The 20,000-nt window shown below is 38.2% G+C and overlaps 2 protein-coding genes and 3 long non-coding RNA genes across 6 annotated transcripts in view; 3 read left to right on the top strand and 2 right to left on the bottom strand.

The window, feature by feature from the left end:
* LOC138050680 (uncharacterized) overlaps positions 1-2,320 on the top strand; it is a 3,302-nt gene extending 982 nt beyond the window's left edge. For both annotated transcript variants that reach the window (XM_068896988.1, XM_068896987.1), the window contains 2 exons: positions 868-1,432; positions 1,784-2,320. In XM_068896988.1, coding sequence (XP_068753089.1) covers positions 868-1,432; positions 1,784-2,179 — 961 coding nt within the window. In that variant the 3' untranslated portion in view covers positions 2,180-2,320. The remainder of the gene's footprint in view (positions 1-867; positions 1,433-1,783) is intronic.
* Positions 2,321-2,460: 140 nt separating this feature from the next.
* LOC138050681 (G2/M phase-specific E3 ubiquitin-protein ligase-like) lies at positions 2,461-7,748 on the bottom strand. The gene is made up of 7 exons (XM_068896989.1): positions 7,638-7,748; positions 7,274-7,315; positions 6,674-6,735; positions 5,875-6,052; positions 4,832-5,365; positions 4,214-4,625; positions 2,461-3,792 (listed from the first exon to the last, which is right to left on the bottom strand). The coding sequence occupies exons 5-7, from the start codon at positions 5,207-5,209 to the stop codon at positions 3,566-3,568; spliced, it is 1,017 nt and encodes a 338-aa protein (XP_068753090.1). The 5' UTR covers positions 5,210-5,365; positions 5,875-6,052; positions 6,674-6,735; positions 7,274-7,315; positions 7,638-7,748; the 3' UTR covers positions 2,461-3,565.
* A 1,651-nt stretch (positions 7,749-9,399) lies between these two features.
* LOC138050682 (uncharacterized) lies at positions 9,400-10,980 on the top strand. Its single transcript, XR_011132664.1, has 2 exons — positions 9,400-9,838; positions 10,263-10,980. It is a non-coding gene; the product is annotated as an uncharacterized lncRNA (long non-coding RNA).
* A 6,786-nt stretch (positions 10,981-17,766) lies between these two features.
* LOC138052567 (uncharacterized) lies at positions 17,767-19,191 on the top strand. Its single transcript, XR_011133114.1, has 2 exons — positions 17,767-17,993; positions 18,649-19,191. It is a non-coding gene; the product is annotated as an uncharacterized lncRNA (long non-coding RNA).
* Positions 19,192-19,529: 338 nt separating this feature from the next.
* LOC138052568 (uncharacterized) overlaps positions 19,530-20,000 on the bottom strand; it is a 2,540-nt gene continuing 2,069 nt past the window's right edge. The window contains exon 2 of the long non-coding RNA XR_011133115.1: positions 19,530-20,000. This exon is cut by the window's right edge and continues 851 nt beyond it. This is a non-coding gene — a long non-coding RNA (uncharacterized lncRNA).

Genomic DNA, 20,000 nt, shown 5'->3' on the forward strand with positions numbered 1-20,000 from the left:
TGTGGAAGAAAATTATATCATGTAAATGTATAAGGCAAAACTTATTAAACAGCTTTGTACCACATGAATACCGATTTTTACACTTAAATAAAACGCCAATAATTGTAAATGTTGACAGTGTAAGGTAAATGTTGTTGAAAGCAAGTTTAGGTTTAATACAATGAAAAAAGTTCCAGTGTTTAGGCTCTATTTCACTGAAAAAGTCAACATTAAAGGGGCTGTGTCCAACAATTAACGACAATTTCATTCCATTCAAGATGCTCGAAATAACCTCTTAAAAGGGAAAAAAAAACAAAGAAATACAACAAAGCTAGAGAGATACATGGATGGGTGAAAAGTATCAAAAATGAAACGGATTGTACAATATATATATGTAATCTTGAAGCCGACTGTTTTCAAGTTTATTAGAATTCCCCTGTCAAATGATAATTTTTCTAAGAAAAGCATTTTTTGTCATTTAGGTTTTAATTTTATTGGTAAAGGAATTCCATTTAACCATGTTTGGGTTTAAAACTTGTGAATCATTACAGATTTTGCCAAATCACTGTAAAATTCTGTTACATAGTCCCTTTAAACTACAACAGATATGAGTAGTAATTCATATACCCAGGTATAAACCTGGTTCTAACAATGTTTAGCTTACTTGGTCTCACCTTTCTCATGTTCTAATATTGTCAGATGGCTCTGGATTTTAAATAACACATCTACCACTTCTTTCTGTACATGAATGTCCCTTATCCTATGAACAATAGGTTTGTAAAACTTATGAGAAGTTGTTGCTTCATTTTTGTGCCAGGTAGTCTGCTCTTTACCTCCAAAGACAAGTGACTTGAAGGCTAATGAAGTACATGTTATGTTATTTTGCAGATGGAGATTTGTAATCCATGGCTGCATTGATGGGTACAGTCGATTGACATTGTATCTCAGCTGCCATGATAACAACAAAGCTATAACTGCTTTTCAAGAATTTTCAACTGCTGTAGCTCGTTATGGTCTCCCATCAAGAGTGAGAACAGATAAAGGAGGGGAAAATGCTGACATTGCATGGTATATACTCTCACATCCTGATAGGGGACCAGATAGGGGTAGTATAATTGCTGGCAGGAGTGTGCACAATCAACGAATAGAACGTTTGTGGCGTGACGTATTTTGTGGATGTTTATATACATTCTACAACCTTTTCTACTTTTTAGAGGATCATGGTGTTTTGCATCCTGACAGTGAAATTCATCTTTACAGTCTTCACTATGCCTTCTTGCCAAGAATTAATCAATGTTTGAAGTTGTTCATTAATTCATCAAACTTGAAACCGTTATCTTCTGCACGAAATAAAAGCCCCACTCAATTGTGGATACAAGGTCTTTTACAGATTTATCACTCTTCTCACCCAGTAGCACAAGAGCTGTCAGGGCAGTTGGATTTTATGACTGGTGTAAGTGCTATGATCACTGTTATACTGCAGTAGAGATGAAGCCAGATATTTTTATTCCACCTTGCCTATGATGATAGTAATTTAAATTATTACTAATTTTATTACAACATTAACATAGCTGAGGGGGCCAATAACTTAAAAGTCTAAGACAGCCTAACAGAATTCTTTTAAGATTTCTAATAATTGAACAGGCTATTGCATTCTTTTACTATTCCAGCATGTGGTACAAACCTAACTGCACTTGATCTGTACTACAATTCCATGTGTATATGTTGAGTAGTATTGAAATGTTCATTTCCTTCTTACTCTTGTAAACATTGCTATAGCATAATTTACATTTTTTGATTGTAGGAGGAGGCAGACATGTATGGCATTGACTGGGATGGGCCCATTTCAGAAGACAACAGTGAAAACATCCATGTTCCAGGAATACCATGTCCCCTTGCTGATGATGACTTGCAAGTTCTTAGGGAAAATATCAACCCACTTAGAAGCAGTTTGTCCTATGGTGTAGACATTTATCTTGAAACAGTTGAGTTCATTGAGGAAAGAACAAGAAACAACATGAGTTGCAGATTTCAAACAAGAAACCCAGGCAATGTAGCAATAACTGAAACAAACTACATGCCCCCTGGTTCTGGAACTGGTGTCGCACTTAACAACACAACACCAAGAAACCAAATCAGTCCATTGGTTTTAGGAGATCAACCACATGATCATCCACCTGCACCATACTTTGGTCAATGATTTGTTTATCCAACTCTTTTGTTACACATACAGTTTTCTTTGGTTACTCTTAATGTTTGTATTTCTAATTTCTCTTTTTGAGGATTGTTGTATAAAATATGATTGTGTTTCAGAAAAACAAGTTAAACTTTTGGCAGTTAACTGTAACTTGAACTGTTTTCTTCCCGGGGGGAGGGGTGCTAGTCGGAAATTTTGAAATGAACCCCTAAGAGGTACAAAGAACCTGTCTTGTGGGCATCGCATGAAATTTTTTTAACCCATAAGAGGTACCAAATAATGGGTTTTAGTTAGACAAAACTAAAAATTAGTTACTTGCCGAATGTCTCCGTCATAATTTTAGGGCTCAATACCCTAAAAGGTACCGCTAAAGCTCCGGCCGTGGACCTTTTGAGGCTGAACACACTAAGAGGAACCAAAACTGCTTTTTTAACCCCTAAAAGGTATGAAGATCACCCCCGTCCTTTTTGTATGGGAGTTCCCCCCTCCCCCGGTTTGTCTTTACTACAGCAGTGACTCTTAGTTTTGCTCATTAAAGCTACGCACGGTAACATTACCTTTTTATTATCCTCATATCTGGGTTGTCAACAACAACAATTATTACAGATTGTAGCTTGTAATACAGAAGAACTCACTAAACTTTTAATAGATGTGTCACATACATGTAGTAAAGGGAAACTGAGTACTTGTGCAAATAAAATAAAGCTTTATAAGTACAGAAGGAAGGGAACTATAATTAATAAAGGAAATATTGTATCCTTGTAAGCTTTCATCATAATTTTAAACATAATGAACAACAACACTGCAGAATATAGTCTATTTTAAAAAGCAGAATAACTCAATGTAATACTTGACCAAACACACTACTGTACGTGTTTACATTCATCCACCATCATTGGCAAAAATAACAGATAAGGAAGTTTCTTTAAATTTGTTTTCTGAACCTAACGTGAGTAGCAACAAGTACTGAATAGACCATTTAACAGTTTTGGCTGAGTAACCTGACCTATCACTTGAGGCTGCTGCTCACCTTGTTTTGATACAAACGTCTCTGCTTTTCCTACAATGTATGTAAATGAAGACTACTTATCTTCAAGAAAACATGATTTCCATGATAAAAGGTGATGTCTGTATCAATACAAGGTCACCACCAGCCTCACTACCATTCACAGGCCTGGTCACAAGGCAAACAACTGTAAAATGGTCTGTTTATAGAACTAATTTTGTCATGCCAACACAAACTATGGTGACTTTACCATAGGTATAAAATGTATTGCAAATATGGCATACATCTTGCATGTACTGCCCTGTTCCCTTTCAATGGAAGATTGCAAGCATAGCTTTCAAAGGAAATCTGTATGTTTTGGTGTCTGGAGTGAATACACCACTTCACACTTTGCCATACCCTTCATGACCATACAATATTGCTTTGCTCATATTTTCTTCAAATGAGGCATAGCTGTCATGACAAACAGGAAGAGTTAAGATTACAAAGCATGCATCTATGAATGGAAATGTTTCAGCCTTTGTTTTGTGAAACTTCAATTTAATGGTGCGGTCTTGTAATGGTCCTGGGCATCCTTGAAGGAATCTCAAGAATAAGTCCATTGTTACACCTGAAGAGAAGTGCAAATGACTCAAGTAAGATTATTTCCTTTTCAATATGGGCATCATTTACCAGCTTCTTTAATTTCAATATCAGTCATTTGTTGACACAGGATCATATTCACAGAGTACAATTGTTTGGCATTAGACAGAGGAAAATCTTTTACGTGTCATTACCAGGTATCAATGGGTTAATGAACTTTTATTTGTTTGCATCAAAAGCCAGAAATAATTATTTCTCTTTACAGGGTTCTTATCAGGCAGTAACTGGTAAAATTTAGCGCTTGTAAGAGCACTTGTTATCGCCTGCAAATGCTCAGAAGCCGCTTATCCTTTGCAGAACGTCCAACATTAACCAATTGCTTTACCGGTTTGAAAAGGTGCCATACCTGTTGCGCTGAAAACTAGGGGGAACCCTGTGTTTATCCTCACCTTCCTCAACCGATGACTTGATCCCATGATCTATGAATTCCAAGAAGTAACTTCTAGCTTGCATCTGCTCAGGGGACAGGTCATTATTTGAGAATTCCCAGTGTAGTGTAACCTTAGTTTTGATTTCCTCTGGTGAAACAGACATGTCATCCAGGGATGGGAATGTCACATTCAGAAGACTTTCATTCATCTTAAGCAGAGTTATCAATGACAGTGACTGCATGCCCTTTGATATATCCACTATTTCCTGGTGCCTCATCAGGAGAACTTCATGTAACAGCAAATCTTGGAAGGCAATTGTCCTTGTGGCAGAACCAAGAAGAACATTGACACCAGCTGCAAGCATCAACCTACTGACCAGCTCACTCTTATTCAAAGCATCAAATTCAGTTTGATCTTCAGCATCTCTTATCTGATGGACAAAAATCATAAGCTGGGGTCACTTTCACTTAAAGTCTTAAAATGACTAATTATGCTTCTTTAGTTTTTTTCCAAAATGAAACTTCTTTGGTTTGACCACTTTGCAAAGATCAACTGGGGCTGCAACTGCCATCCTCTGAGAGAGGTGGGGAATGGGGGTGTGGTTATTATGAAATATTTATAAGTAACCCAACTTGCCTTAAGTAGAACATTCCTTGTGTCCAGATCTGGGATATCATCTACAGTCAAAAAGGTACTGGCTTGCTCTGCATTAGTGCCTTCAGAAGCAATGTATCTTGATACTGCTTTTGACATACCCACCATTCCAACACCTCCATGAAGCAGAGAATGAGCAATCATCTGGCCTGCTATATAGAAGCATCCAGAGCTCAAGGCATCTACACTGTGCACGGGAATGATGTGCCCCTCTTGTCCTTCGAAAAGGGGTGGCATTGATGCTGTTTCCCCACATCGCAGAAGTCCCATTAACATATTAAAGTATTCTCTTGTCAGACTTCCCGCATCCACTCCTGGTTCACCTTCAAATTCAACCTCAAGTCGGGCATTGAGGTTCATCTCTGCTCTCTTGTATTTGGCAAATAGGCTTCTGAATAACCTTGGAGAGGTCCTGTCTATGCTTATGATCTCCCTTCGTGCAACTATTGTCTACTTTGCTTTCTCTCCATTTTATGAGTAACTCCTCAGGTTCAGCTTGTGCCTTCAAGCGTTTTGCTGAAATGAAATAAACAGGCAGAAGAGAGATGGCAACATCTGCATACATGCATTGCTTATTAATTTAACCCTTTGACTCCCAAACTGGCCTGAACAGGCCAGACTTGGTATTTTACTCTGTCTAACGCCAGACGATTTTACTTGTCAATGGGGAACCCCCAGACAATGGGTTAATATACTATTAGTTTCGTAACAAATAATTTACAACAGCAGCTAGTCAATAAATTTAAAATGGTAATGTAATTAGCCGTGCATTTATGGAGAAAAGCCATAACCCCATTTATAAGCAACCTTTTGGTCCAATAATCTATGCTCAAGCTGATGAAAGATGTTAAAACCAATTTGTCAAAAGCATAGGGCAAAGAGAAAGCCCCAGTCGGAATTCAAATCACCCTCCAGAACAAGATATGAATGCTCTAGTACCATAAAAGCTCTCTCACGAGATGTCAACCCAATTAAAGTTGACCTCTCCTATCCTACATAATTCATCCTGTTGTAACATAACTCACCTGAAGAATAGAAACTTGTACTATCAACCTCTCCTTCAGAATCATTTTGTCCCTCTGAACTAGTATCTCTTAAAAGAGAGGCAGCTGCTGCATCAACTGTCTGATACTCTCGTAAAGCAAACTGCAGCTTCTCAAGAGGCATTGTAGGGAAAAACATCCTGAAGAACATTTATCTCTGCTGCATTTAATTAAGAAAACAAAAGTACATTCTGTTAAAAATCCCACTCATTCAAAGGTAGTGCTGCCCAGTGGGTAGGGCACTTGCCTTGAGATCTGGGGATCCCGGGTTCAAGACACACTCTGGCTACTGGTTGAATTTGTTCCTGGTAGTCCCTGGCTCAACTTCCCAGCTGCTCTTGCAAATAGCCAACTAGCTTGCCTCCAGCCAGTTGGGATTCTTAACAGTTGTCGTTGAATGGTCTGTTCTGTCGTGATTGTGTTTCAGTGGCCCTGCAAAGCCCCTATGAGGAATGGTCAATTAAGAATTTATTGTAATGTCTTTTTAAGCAGCAAACCTTGTATGATTATGTAACATTACCAATGCTAATACATTGGAAACTACTTAATTTACATTTATTCAGTTGAGTAGTAATAACTATATTTAAGTGTGTGTCAGTGTGTGTTTCATAAGTACGGAGAACCTGTTAATCCCATTAGATAGACTCATGCACATGCCAAGTAATGAAACATGATTTATCCTGGCTCCATACTTCCCACGAACAACCACAAAATATTTGTAATCGTGAATAGTAAATGGAGGTTACCGTGCATATCTATCTACTGAAACTATTCATCTCACCCTCATTTATGGATTGCTGTAACACAGGTGGAGTCACATCCGTATCTGACTCTTCAGAACAACTAAAATCAAAGAGTTTAAATAGACTTTGTTTTAATGGGCCACATGCAAATGCTCATGTGCATGCTGAAAATGATTACTTTTATGAAAAGAAAGTATGTTCAAATTTGGAGCTGGAGACAAAGTACTGGTAATTTGACCTTTAATCAGAATATCTACTGCTGGAAATGTTTCAAATTGCATCCAGTAATCACACAGCACTAGAACAGGACAACAGAAGATGTACTGTTGGTGCTAATGGCATTTTGCTATTAAAAAATAACAATATCATGTCACTGACTGTCCATATTTCCTGAAAACACACAAATTTGTCTGATTTACACCTTGCAGAAATAAATTAACACAGTGACTATTCCATAGACAGAACACTGTATAAAATAGTCTTATCTTGAATTAGACAGAAACTGTCATAAGAAAGGAAATGCAAAAAATAAATAATTTTTAAACACAAATTAAATCGGAAAAGGTGATCCACTGCGTTATTTCAAGAGCTTATACGTTTTGGAAAAACATGATGTAGTTTATTTACATTATTGGTACCTTTCACATGCTACAACAGCATAATTTCTGATGTCAACTCCACTATAACAAAAGAGATATATTTCATTTAAAAGTTCTGAAATTGTTAAATTTTAATTCATCTTGATAACCCTTTACATAAAAATTATAATACAGTTGCCCCTAGTACTCTCAAAAAATACTTCCATCAATAAACACATAAACATGGAACTATTTATGCTTTACATATTATCACTACAAAAGAATACTGTGACAAAATGAGGACAAAATACACTATAAAAATGTAACTTACAACACAATATTATTGTTATTAGCTGCTTATAAGGTACTTTAATTTTCATTCCTTTTTCAAAATTATGCAATTGCTGGATATGTGACTACATACCTGCACTTGGAGGAAGAGGGTCCATCCACACATTTGTTATGATGGTCACGCAGCAATGACATGGGAACTTCATCTTCACAATTCAAGCATTTCACAGATGGTTCTGAAGTCTGTAGCAAAACAAATTGTGACTGCATAACACTTTTGTGGATTAATAGTTATGTAAAACTACAGTAATGATAATAACAACAATAATGACTATTACTAGTATTATTACTATTATTGTATTGATGTTATTATTATTATTATAATCCTAAGAAGATGACGAAGAAGGATGACTATTTATATATTAAGAAGCTGAGGTATCTTCAATGTACTATAGCCGATAAACCATCTTGTTTTATTCAAAATACAAAAGTATGTCAAAGTAAACCATTCCTTTTGAACAGGAAAAGAATAGGTGTGTTAACGTCTGTATTTCTTTTCTACACTGACTGTAAGTATAACCCTCTATTTAGAAACCATTACTCTACGCGTACGTGTACAATAAACCAACGTACTGCTCGCAGTGTGCTCTACTTCAAAACACCCAAAAAGAATAAAACTCACCCCGTCCTTGCTAGGGCTGTTCCTAATTGGCGTAGTATCCAAATCCTTTTGAATTGGTCGTATATATACTGTAGACTTGCCAAGTCCACAGTTCTTTAAAAAGTTCACTGAATAACCACCAGGAGGAGAGGGAATCAAAACAAGATCTTTCATACGTTGCCCAGAACGGAGAAGCTCAAATCCGCCGCCGTCTTTTAACCTCGGGTACGCTTCTTCTAACTCTGAGAGAACTTCAGCCGAATCGGCACTTTTTCTGAACGTGATTTTCTTTTCTCCCAATCCAGCTCGTCGCGATACTTCCCTCTCGTCTCTGTTTTCCGGACTAATCTGATCTGTCTTGTGGAAGCAGTAAAACTTGTGAGTCCACGTTTCGCGCTTCCAAAACCACTGACCTGTGGCTGGGTTCAGGGTTCTCTTGGCACTCTTTCCAGAATTCCGGCTTCCTGTTCGTCCACCCGCCCGCTGCTCATGAGAGCGGGGTTGGAGTCCACCAAAAATGCGTTGAAAATTCGCAGTCGCTCGAGTGCGCCATTCCTCTGAAGAACTGGGAGGTGGTTGAACTGCACTTCCACGTGACGACGCACTGGAAGCACTTGAATCAGCAGAACGAGCTCCACCCCGATTGGACACAGCACTACTACCGTCATTACTTAATAGTTCCACTGCCCTAGTTAAAAGATTTGCTGCGCGAGAAACGCTATCACGAGCACTTTCTCGATTATCGCCACCTGATCGGTCGTCCATTTTTTGTGTCAAGGGTTGGCCGACTTGTTCTGAGTCCTCGCACGTCCAGCTCAGACCGCGCGGGGTTGCACAGGAACTGGACAGCGTAACAGCACAACTGAACAGCGTACCTGAACAACTGAAAAGCGTATCAGAACAACTGAATTGCATAACGAAATACAGGTAGCCATTGGAAAAGACGTGGTAGACGAAGTAGAGCGGCAAAATTGGAAGCGCGATACGAAGCTCGACCATCGTAACAGAAAGGCAAAATGTAATAATAGCAAACTGAATTAGAATGGAGTATTGCAATTTGTAATTATAAAATGGCGTATTTCAACAACATAATAACGAACTTGCGAGTCATAACAAGTAGAACAAGTTGCGTAATGAGACAGCAGCGCAGTGTCATTGCAAAATCGAATTGCGGAATAGCAAAATTGAATTTTGACCCTGATCACCCCTCATACACTCGCAGAGGTAAGTCGACTTTGTTCCCATTTCCTTGCCTATTTAGCCCAGTTTACATTCTTAAGAAGTCACGAATAGAAAGAAAGAAAATTCATTAACATGGGTAGCTTTTTGTAAGGCGTGTCGTAACTTGTAGATTTTAATGTCACGGTATAAACCTCAGTAAACCTCAACACATTGCGCACTCCGCTTGTGGAAAAAACACGATGTGTCGTTTGAGTTTAAATTGAGGTTAGGTGTTCGTGAAAGTTTACATTCACGTTGATGAAAAATGCTTTCTCCCTGACGTGTTGAGGGATGATACCATTATTTAACTCTCTTTCTGAGTGAATGTAGAAGCATCATGCATTGCTTATGAATGAAAATCTGTGATCGATAGTCCTTCTTTGCCAGCATCCTCATGTCATGTGTTTGTCTTAACAGGTTCTGAATTCTCAGGGTGGCAGAACAGCGATAAGGTGAGCCTATCGCCCAAGTTTTGCATTTGTTAAGATTGCAAATCCGGTTTCAGAAGTGGTTGAGTTGCACCAGGGCTTGTTTGGCTTCTTGTGCTAAGCTGTGATGAAAGTGCAGGGGTCCTGAAACTAGCTACATATGTGAGCTGGCCGACGCACTGGCACAATCTTTGCACATGGTCTAGAAGGTGTGTTCAGTGTGTTGGGAATCTGCATTTACTGAGCCTCCTCTGGTAAAAATCTTTTCATTATGGCTGACCAGATGAAAATAAGACAAATTTCACTTTGGCAGGATGGCAGGTCAAAAGGTCACTTTTGAGACCTTTCAATGCATTTTTATTAGCTGTTTTATTCTTTAATTTTTTGTAAATTATTAAATTATGTTGAAGCGATCTTTATTTTACCAAATCCTTATTTTCATTTTCAGGCATTGAGTTTGCTAGCTGAGAGCTGAGCATCCAATCGCTGTGAAGCTTGGAAATTGTGCAGAGAAAATGCATCTTGTCTTGCCATTTTGGGCTTTGAACTAGTGTTTCTTTTATAGCTCAGTTAGAAAATATGACCAGATTGAGTAAGCTTTTTAAAGTCAACACAAGCTTTATAGCATGGTGCAACTACAGTGTATTGATGAGGTACCATTTGGTCAGGATTTACAAAAAATCGCTTGTAGCACTGTTAACTAAAAAGAATGTTTGAAAGTTGAAAGTGAAAAAAAAAAATTTCTCTTTGACAGGACGTACCTATCCTATCACACTTGCATGTATGTGTACCATCTTTCTTACCACTGAGGGGTTAGCTTTGTTGGTATACAACTGACCACTGACAGTGTGGAAGGTTCTTTTGTAAGACTTGGGTCTTATATTACGTAACATCATTATATTGGGTCTTACATTAATATCAGCAAGCAGTCAGAGTATTTTGTCCTCTCAGATGAAAAGACAAACTAGATTGCTCTCTAGGTTTTTTCATTGAAATTTACTTATAGAACCTCTCAATTTTCTTTTTTTTCCTCTTTTGCCTGCCTCGAATAGCCCTTGCACTATTGCAGGCAAAAGCTCTGTAAGTTACAATGTAGTAAGTTTAAAAGAATTGTTATTAATTATTTGACAATTTGACTTGTTGAATTAAAAATTGTTGTTGATGAACTGTAAGCCCCTTCTCATAACATTTCAAAAATCTATGGGAAATTGGAGCTCCCATACACTGTTAGTAGGTATGATGTGATCTTGCATAAGGTCACAATCCTTTGTTAGACACCTACAATTCAATAATAATTAACCCATTGACTCCCAGGGGTTCCCCATTGACGAGTAAAATCGTCTGGCGTTAGACAGTAAAATACTAAGTCTGACGGGTTTAGGCCGGTTTGGATGTCAAAGGGTTGCCATAAGCAATAGAGGACAGTTATGCAAACCTGAGACACAGTCAAGGGTTGCATAATTGTCTTGAATTCTCCCAACTCCCCCGAGTGTTTAGATGAGGCTATAGAAACACTGAAAAAAAGTTCTCTATTGCTTTTATAAAATAATCCTCAAAGATAATTTGCCAAATGAAGGAAAATGTGGGTTTTTTACTTCTTGATTGAACAGATTTTCTTGATACACACTCATATTTCCTACCAGCCAATCAAAATGTGCGTGTGACAAAACATAACCAATTAAAATTTGTGTGATGTCATGGCCATGTTGCCATACTCTCATCTAAACACAGCTATTAACCAATGAGAGTGTGTGTACTATCCTAATTATTTCATAATAATAAATACCGGTAGTTGTTATATTTCACCTTTGCACTTTGTTGATGGAAAACGTTTGAAAAACCCATCCTGTATATTGCTTTATCCATCTTATGGGAATACTTAATTTTCAAAAATGCTGTAACACAATATGGGGTGCTTCTAATCTCCATTTGATAGCTCTGTAGAGCTCTTCAAGATTTTTTGGTGGTTACTGACTGATCATTGATCTTGTACTTGTGATGAGACTACAGTGTGTTACGTTAAAAATAGTAAATGGAGTGTGCCATTGTATCATAATGGCAAAATAACCTAAGGTTGTAGAAGTCATACATGAGATGAGAATCACATCCAATGATGGTCTGCTTGTACCAAAGTATCGCACAAATTTGGTTAGTTAAACATCTAACGAAAGTAGCTTAATTAAAGCTATGGAACTGTGCGAGTACAGACATGAATACCTTTCTTCTGAAAGGATTTTTGTGAGTATGAACCCATTCACTCTTAAGACATCCCAGAATGCCACCTGTTGACGAGTAAAATCGTCACATGTTTGACAGTAAAATCACTCCCAGGAGTCAATGGATAAAGCGTACCTTTAGAAAATAATCTGAGCATAAGTAAAACGTATCAATTACTATTTGGTAAATATTTTCCCTTGTTTCTGATTATTGGTATTTATTATATGGACGGGAGCGTTTCACCGGGAACTAAAACACTCGTACAATCAATACGATCACTACAACTGAGAACCGAGTGGCATATTTTTCGTATGTAACACAAATTGTCATGTTGATCAACGACTTCACGATTCCCGCCTTTTTTTCTTTGTATTAATTTCCAGTGTTTCTATTAAAGCCTGCTTTTGTATAGTGTCCATATAAATTAATAAAAAGAAAATTACACGTTTGCTCGAAGAAATGAATATTATATTCTCGTGACAAGCAAGCTCGTTCCCAGGGTCTCTCTTCTCTTCCTCCATTGTCGTTGGGAAGAGAGACCCTGGGAACGAGCTTGCGTGACAAGAACAATATCTTTCACCACTTCGCTGCCCTCACTCATGAGATATTGTTCTTGCCACTCAAATATAAAATTCATATCTTTTTGCCACCGTGTAATATCCTGTATGTACCCAAGGTACCTAACATTTTTAGAGCATGTTCGTGTTTGAAAAGAGCATTAGGTAATCCTCTTATGCCAACTAACCCTCATAATATATAATAAATAAAAATTAATGAACTTTATTTGAGTGCCAACTGTATTTAGTGCTTGGCCACCACTAATTGGGGACACCTTAAAGTAATAAAACAACTAACGTCAAATCTTAGGCTGGTTTTTTGAGCCGAGTGGAAAACCGTAGTATCTTTGGAAACCTCTCGGAGCAAACTCAACTCTTATATGATTTATTTGACTCTGAGTCGGGGAATCGAACCCACATTGCTGGGAGGTGAGTGCTGTCATCACTGCACCATCCCCATCCTTTGAGAAGATTGCTATGTAGTTTTTTCCGTGTTTTTCCTATTAATTTGCCACACTGGCTCTTCCCTATGCGTACTTAACAAAAACAATCTTTTATTGGAACCAATGCAATACAAATTTACAATTTACAATTAAATTACTAGCTGCCCAAAGTAACCATGAGGGCTAACTGAGGAGCCACGTAGCGGCCATCTTTTCTCTTAAAATCAATGACAGATAAGTTGAATGACAAGTCGGCACATAGAGCGGTTTTCAATTGAGTGTCGAAAGTAATTAGTGAATTACTTTGGTTTTGCATTACTTCACTCAGTGATTGGTTCAAAGTTCTCGCGCCACTTTTTCAACCAATCAGAAGTGAGACCAAAACCAATCGTGGCGCGCGCGTGCACATTTTCCCGCGCTTTGTGTCGGCTACGTGTAATTACTGCAAGTTTTGATTGGTTTACTGGATTGTCTCGGTCCTTTTTGATTGGCCAAAGTAATTACTTTGGTTTTAGTTTTAGAGCGGTTTTCAATTGAGTGTCGAAAGTAATTAGCGAATTACTTTGGTTTTGCATCTACTTCACTCGGTGATTGGTTCAAAGTTTTCGCGCCACTTTTTCAACCAATCAGAAGTGAAACCAAAACCAATTGTGGCTCGCGCGTGCACATTTTCCCGCCTTTTGTGTCGGCTACGAGTAATTACTTCGAGTTTTGATTGGTTTACTGGATTGTCTCCGTCCTTTTTGATTGGTTAAAGTAATTACTATGGTTTTGGTTTTACGACACTCATTTGAAAACCGCTCTATTATATCACGTACATATTCACTTACATACATTGCATCTTCTTATAACATACTCTTAATTGACTGCATGCTTTTCTGCTTTTAAGTCCACTTTACTGAGATTCTTTTTCATTGCGAGTCCATGTGCGAATTTTTTTAAGCGGCTGAAACAACCAACCAAATTCAAACAAACCTGAACATGACGTATGTTTCCATTTATCGCCGAATTTATCACCAATATGGTACAACATCTCACTGTAGGCCGCTAGAAATCAAGGGTTTCTTTCTCCTAAAATGTAACATATTTCCCACCAATTCTCCTCCTAACTAGAATCCCTCAACAGGACGCCTATAGGAGCATATCCGTGGTTTGCACAAATTGTCCAGTTACAGCGAATTACAACTAAGGGTAAATTTCGGAAATTTAAATGGGGAGAAATTACCAGAAAGATAAATCTGTAACTTAACTAGAAGTTATTTGTTGTAAAAACCTTGCCCCTCAGGGGAAAATTAATTTGTACAGAAAGCAGCAAATCTCTCTGTCCTAACTCTGGGTCTCTCTACACGGACGCTATCCCTTGAGCGAAGATTGTAACCATGAGGAATCACCTCCTCCATGCAGAGACCCCCCAAGGGTTCAAAATTAGGAAGGTTCTTAATGAACGAAGTGCAATTTGTGACTACAAAAAAGAAAGACTAAAGGAACAACAAGAACAAAAAAGAGAGGAAAAAGTGAACAACCATCCATTTCATGGCCGAGTGGTTTATCGCGCTTTTTTTCCGCAATCAGTGCAGCTGAGGGCTCGGGCTCGAACTGTCCTAGAGAGTTGTAATCGTTCCTTCGTATCCCTGGTTTGTGTGGCTGAATAGGCCATTTCCGAGTTCATGTCTGCCTCCTCTTCAAAGCGAGTCTAAGTGCGAAGTTTTTCTTAATTAAATTAGTTTTCATTCATATGGAAAGTAGAACTAATTACCAACACAAAAACTTCGCACTTAGACTCGCTTTGAAGAAGAGACAGACATGAACTCGGAAATGGCCTATTCAGTTTCCGCGAGGTATACGACAACTACCAACCTCGTTCCCAGGGTTCTCTCCTACTCTTCCCCTCTTCCCTCTTCCCTCTTCTCGCTCCAGGGGAAGAGTAGGAGAGAACCCTGGGAACGAGGTTGGGCAACTACTACGAAGAAGAAAAACAAGAAGAAGAAGGAATGTGCGCTAATTGTTACCGTGGCTTACAGCATCCCACGGAAAAAAACAGCCTCGGACAAAATTGTTGGAACACTTTGAAATACCTTGCCCTCCGACAATGTTGCGCTAACAAATGGGCTCAGAAACTCGCGTACAAACAACATTGTGAGGAGAGTAAGCCGCGAGAGCATCGGATTCACGTGACGTCAGAAAATACTAAAATTAAAAATTTTGGGTTTTTACCTTCATCAGGCAAAAGTCATTTTACGTTTTAAAGATATATCTGCTGGCCTATTTTCAGTTCGGTAGCATGCTTTGTTTTGAAAATAGAGCACTTTGAATTTCAATTTTTTTTACAGTGCGTGACGTCAGGATTGCTTCAAACATCATGTACACGAAAAGGCAAGATTTCCGCACAGGTCCCTACTTCATTATGCATACACTCCTTTGTTTCAAGAAAACAATAGCGATAACAATAGACGTCCTTTGGGACTGTGGCGCTTTGTTCTTTCTTTTAGAAGTTTTTTTTCTAAGTCTATATGGACTTAAAAAAAGTCGGTCGAACTTCTGTCTGAACTACGGAAAATCGAACAGTTTTTCCTGCAATTTCGGCACTTTTCCTGCAATTTTACCCATTTTTCAGTTTTAGAATAAGCGCAAGAAGTGGAGTTTCAAGCAATCGTTGTAATAGGGTTCAGATTCGCAAACATAACAAACAAACCAAATAAAAGTACTGTCCTAAGAAATTTAATGGCTACCTGCTCTTTTTATCGTGAAATTGTTCTTCCTGTCTGCTTAAAAATTCGCCGAGACACTGCAAAGTGTATATTTTCTTCCTTTCCTGTATTTAGGATCACGAACGGTGCATTTAGAGGGATTTTGCGATTTATCGCTCTTTGTAGAGATCGGCAATATGCTCAATGATACTTCCAAGTAAATAGCTTTGGTAGAGATCCATGGATGTTCCCCTATGAGGTATACTTCGTTTCACTCCCCATCATGTCTTTTCAATGCCCTGCTGTGGGCTCGTTTGTCTGGGTCGACGAAGTTTAGGCGATGGTTAACTGCGGTGAGATGATGTTAGCCCTTGTCTTGTAGGCAGTTGTAAACTTTCCAGTCACAGGTAGCTAGGGCTAATATTTTTTCAAGGAAGGTTTACGGTCAGAAAATTAATATATGTTCTGGCGGATTGAAGGCTATCCATTGCAGTTTTTTCTTGAGCATCGCGAAACAGATCCATCTCCCGATGCAGCACTTTGTCTTTGCCAACTGACTGCGTTTTCACACACGTTTTGGACACGGAAGACGAAAGTAAATTGTTTTCTTTGCACCACTCTATGCACAACTCTGGAAAGGCTATAAAGCAGGGACAATTTCCAAATGATTAAATCTTCCATTGCTGTGACCCTTTTACTTCGGTAGCCATCTTGATTATTACGAAGACACAAGTTTGCTTCAAAAGAAGGGAAATATGAAACGATTTTAATTGCAATGAACTCGTGCATGAAAGTTTCCCATGAAAGATGCACCAATCAGACTTTAAGCGTGGTATACTCTTCCACGCAGTGAACTTATAAGTGTGCCGCACGCACGGGGCATGAAGGAAAAGCAGGTCACAGTTCACAGCAATACTGGAAAACCTGAGACTATCACAGGGACTAACCTTAAGCCTAAACAGTGCCTTTAGTCGTAATTAGGGTTACGGTTAGCATTATTAAAGGGATGGGTTGTTTCAAGAGTAGTAAAACAGGGATCTCTTAACGGTAACCTACAAGTGTCAGTTCGATTGTAGGTGCTCGGCGCGGCACGTGTATATAATTACGTATTATTGTTATGTAAATAGTCAGCCAGAATTCAAAATAAATATCATTTTCAAGGTGTGAATTAGCAACTTGACACGTTAGCTCAGTGGTAAAGAACAGGGACAAGTAATCCAGAGGTTTACAGTGGGTCGGAGTTCAAGGCAAGCTGCGAGTGACATATCATGGGATAAAATGGTAGAAAAAGCCGAGCGAGGTCTGGAAATAAAAACAAGACGAAGGGATAGAAAGAGGAAAGCTGAGACAAAAACGAGTAACGGTGTGGGCGATGAAGGGAAAGAAGAGAGAGAGGGAGGGAGAGAAAAAATGAGATCCGTTTTTATTCATCCCGTAAGTACAAATTACCCATGTATATATTCAGTTCTCTTGGGTATGCGTATTGTTCTACAAAACAATAGCGCGAATGAATAATTAATTTATTCTGCATGCATAATGAAGTAGGGACCTGTACGGAAATCATTCCCACGAAAATATCGATTCGCCTTGTGTTTAAGCAATATATTAAGAAAGATGTTTGTGCGAATGTTTCAAGTTTAGCAGAGAGAAAAAATGTTTTTAGAGAGCCAAAGTAAACTCCAAAGTAAACTGGTTTCCGGCCGCTATGTTGGTTCCCCTCTGAGGGACAAAAACATGGAGACTATAATTTGGAGTGGTACCCTATGCCAAATAACTCGAGTTCGGAATATCGTACAGCCCTAAAACTTAAAACGCTGTTTATTTATTACCCTTCTACAATATTACAATTTCTTGATTTGTTTATTGAATGGTAAGCGATTTTATTTTTTCTTTGCGTGATACTTGCGCGACGTGAAAATAGTCGTGAATTTTGTCACATACTGTACAAAGGTAGTACAACGAGACACAACGACCACTATCGTGGCAACAACACCGCGGCAAAACGTTTGCGCATGCGTGATCTGCCGCATTTCCGGTTTGATTCTGTCTCCGCATGATCAGTCGCGCAATATGGCTGCCGTTTGAGAATCGGTACCTTGTTGGTTTACGTTCTTTTTAGAGCGATCAAGGCTATTTTGAACGCCAGTTTCAAATGGAATGTATTCTTTGAGAACGTATATGTTGTGTAAAACGTTTGCAAGTCCAATCCAACTAGTATCCTCGGAAAACTTGCTCCTGGAAAATTTTATTTCGTGGGAAAAGAGCTGCGAAACAGGTAAGTTTTTACGCAATTTTTAATGTAGAAAGTTAGTTGCCATCGGGTACAAAAAGTTACTGTAATGTACAGAAAGAAGGATTCCCAAGGTTTCCGTTCATGTGTGAATTGGCTTGTGGCAGGGAAATGGCAATATTGTGCAACGTGAAGGTTATTTTTTTCTGAGTTACTCCTTACGATCGGCACCTCTACATAACGTGAATGATCAATGATTCGATCAGATGTGAATTTGATTTTGAGTGTGACTGTGTCATTGGGAACGTAACCCTAACATCAAATATTTTAAATAGCTGCTTTTAAGGTTATTATATTCTCTTTTCTTGTTAATATATCTTTAAGTTATTATACTTCTTAGCAGTCACAACCCCGGGGTCACAACTCACCGATCCATGTCGACGTCAATTTCATTATTTTGTCCGTTAAAATAGTTACCAAGTTATGGATTTGCACTTAATTTGTGTTTAAGGCACGTTTTTGACCCTGCCACAATCCATGTTTTCGTTAAAATACTGTTTGGAAGAACTGAAGTGTGGGTACATTACTAGAGCTATATATAGATATCTATAGATTCAGATTCGTGACTCTGCGTGTAACAAATCATTTTTTTATTAGACTATTGTTTTGTGGAAGCATTAATGATGTAATTTGGTTTTAGGGGACTGTCATGTGTTGTCGGATCAAGTTAATCTGTTTTGAGTCATGTGATGGTTGACAGTGGTAGTTGTTCCTGAAATGAAGAATTACATTATTACCATGGACGTTTTTGGTTACACCCCACATGTTGTTCTTTTTTTAGATGACAAAATTTATTAATATATTACATGATTTGGAGCTGCAGCTAGAAACAGGGACAATCCCATGCATAAGGTCTCATTGGGTTTGATAGCAGTAAAATATTCTAGAAAAAAGTTTACAGCTTTTATCATAACTTCTCGTCTTGGGTCCTGCTGGACTTCAAATAATTTTATGCTCTACCATTTTGAGCAAAGGACTTGTCAATCAACCTGTTATAATATTTACAATATGATCTTTGGATAGTAATTAATTTCTACTTCATATCCTATGTCTCTTACATAGTTAGTTTTAAGTTTTTATTTCCTGTAGTGCATCTTGATTATAGTTAGCACACAACCCCACAAGCATGTATTATTTCTTTAATATTGGTTGTGTTTAAATAAAGGATATTGTTGTCTTGTCAGCCTCAGTTGTATTTGCATTAGATTGTGAATGTTACGTTTAAAGGCAAACCATTAAAAAGTGTACACAATTTAAAGGAGCCCAGGAAAAATATTCAAACTATTCATGGATTTGAAGTTCTGGAAGCAGGCAAACCTTGAAGAGTTCATGTGACCATATTTGGAATACACAGCATTTCTGTTTGGGACTGTTCAAGTCCACAAGATTCCTTTTCTTTACATTGAGAAGTACTGTAAGAGCTGTCAGGTTACTCAGATGGAAATTTGACAGACCTCAGCTGTACAGCTCATTAGTGCTATTATTACTTTGATTTTCTTATTCTTTAGTTGAACCAAATAACCTCCACCATTACTATAACTGCTCAAAAGTATCAAAGTTGAAGCTGGTGGCTCAAGGAGTAAACTGTGCAAAAAAGTTAGGTTAAAAAGACTATAATGGTATTTATTATAAATATTATTTTAGAACAATGTTGCTTTTATCATTAAATCAATGGGAACCCAAACATAAGGATGCAATTTGCTCAGGAGGGGTCTTCCCTATGAAAATGACAGGGTACTTGGAAATTTTTTTAAAACAACCCTTGAAGGTAACAGAGTCTTGTTTAGTGGACATAGCCGAACGAAATCTTAACCCCTACAAAGGAACCAGTTCTAAAGTGACAAATGACTGGCATTTTATAATTCAGAAGTAAAAGTTATTTGCCGGCGTACCAAATTCTGCTATGTACAGTTCCAGATATTGATCATAGCATTGCAAGCACTACAAATCCACAAATTTTGCCCCAAAAAGGTACAACAAAAACTCCTGTCA

This window comes from Montipora capricornis, chromosome 6 (genome assembly GCF_036669925.1).
Source record: "Montipora capricornis isolate CH-2021 chromosome 6, ASM3666992v2, whole genome shotgun sequence".
Classification (NCBI taxonomy): domain Eukaryota; kingdom Metazoa; phylum Cnidaria; class Anthozoa; order Scleractinia; family Acroporidae; genus Montipora; species Montipora capricornis.

What these genes read in the sequence shown, in the direction of transcription:
- LOC138050681 (XM_068896989.1), bottom strand. Translation starts at nt 5,209, where the DNA reads ATGAACCTCAATGCCCGACTTGAGGTTGAATTTGAAGGTGAACCAGGA. An exon ending in CAAGGAATGTTCTACTTAAG is followed by an intron (nt 4,626 to 4,831) that starts GCAAGTTGGGTT and finishes TTTGTCCATCAG; the next exon opens with ATAAGAGATGCTGAAGATCA. An exon ending in CAAGTCATCGGTTGAGGAAG is followed by an intron (nt 3,793 to 4,213) that starts GTGAGGATAAAC and finishes ACTTCTCTTCAG; the next exon opens with GTGTAACAATGGACTTATTC.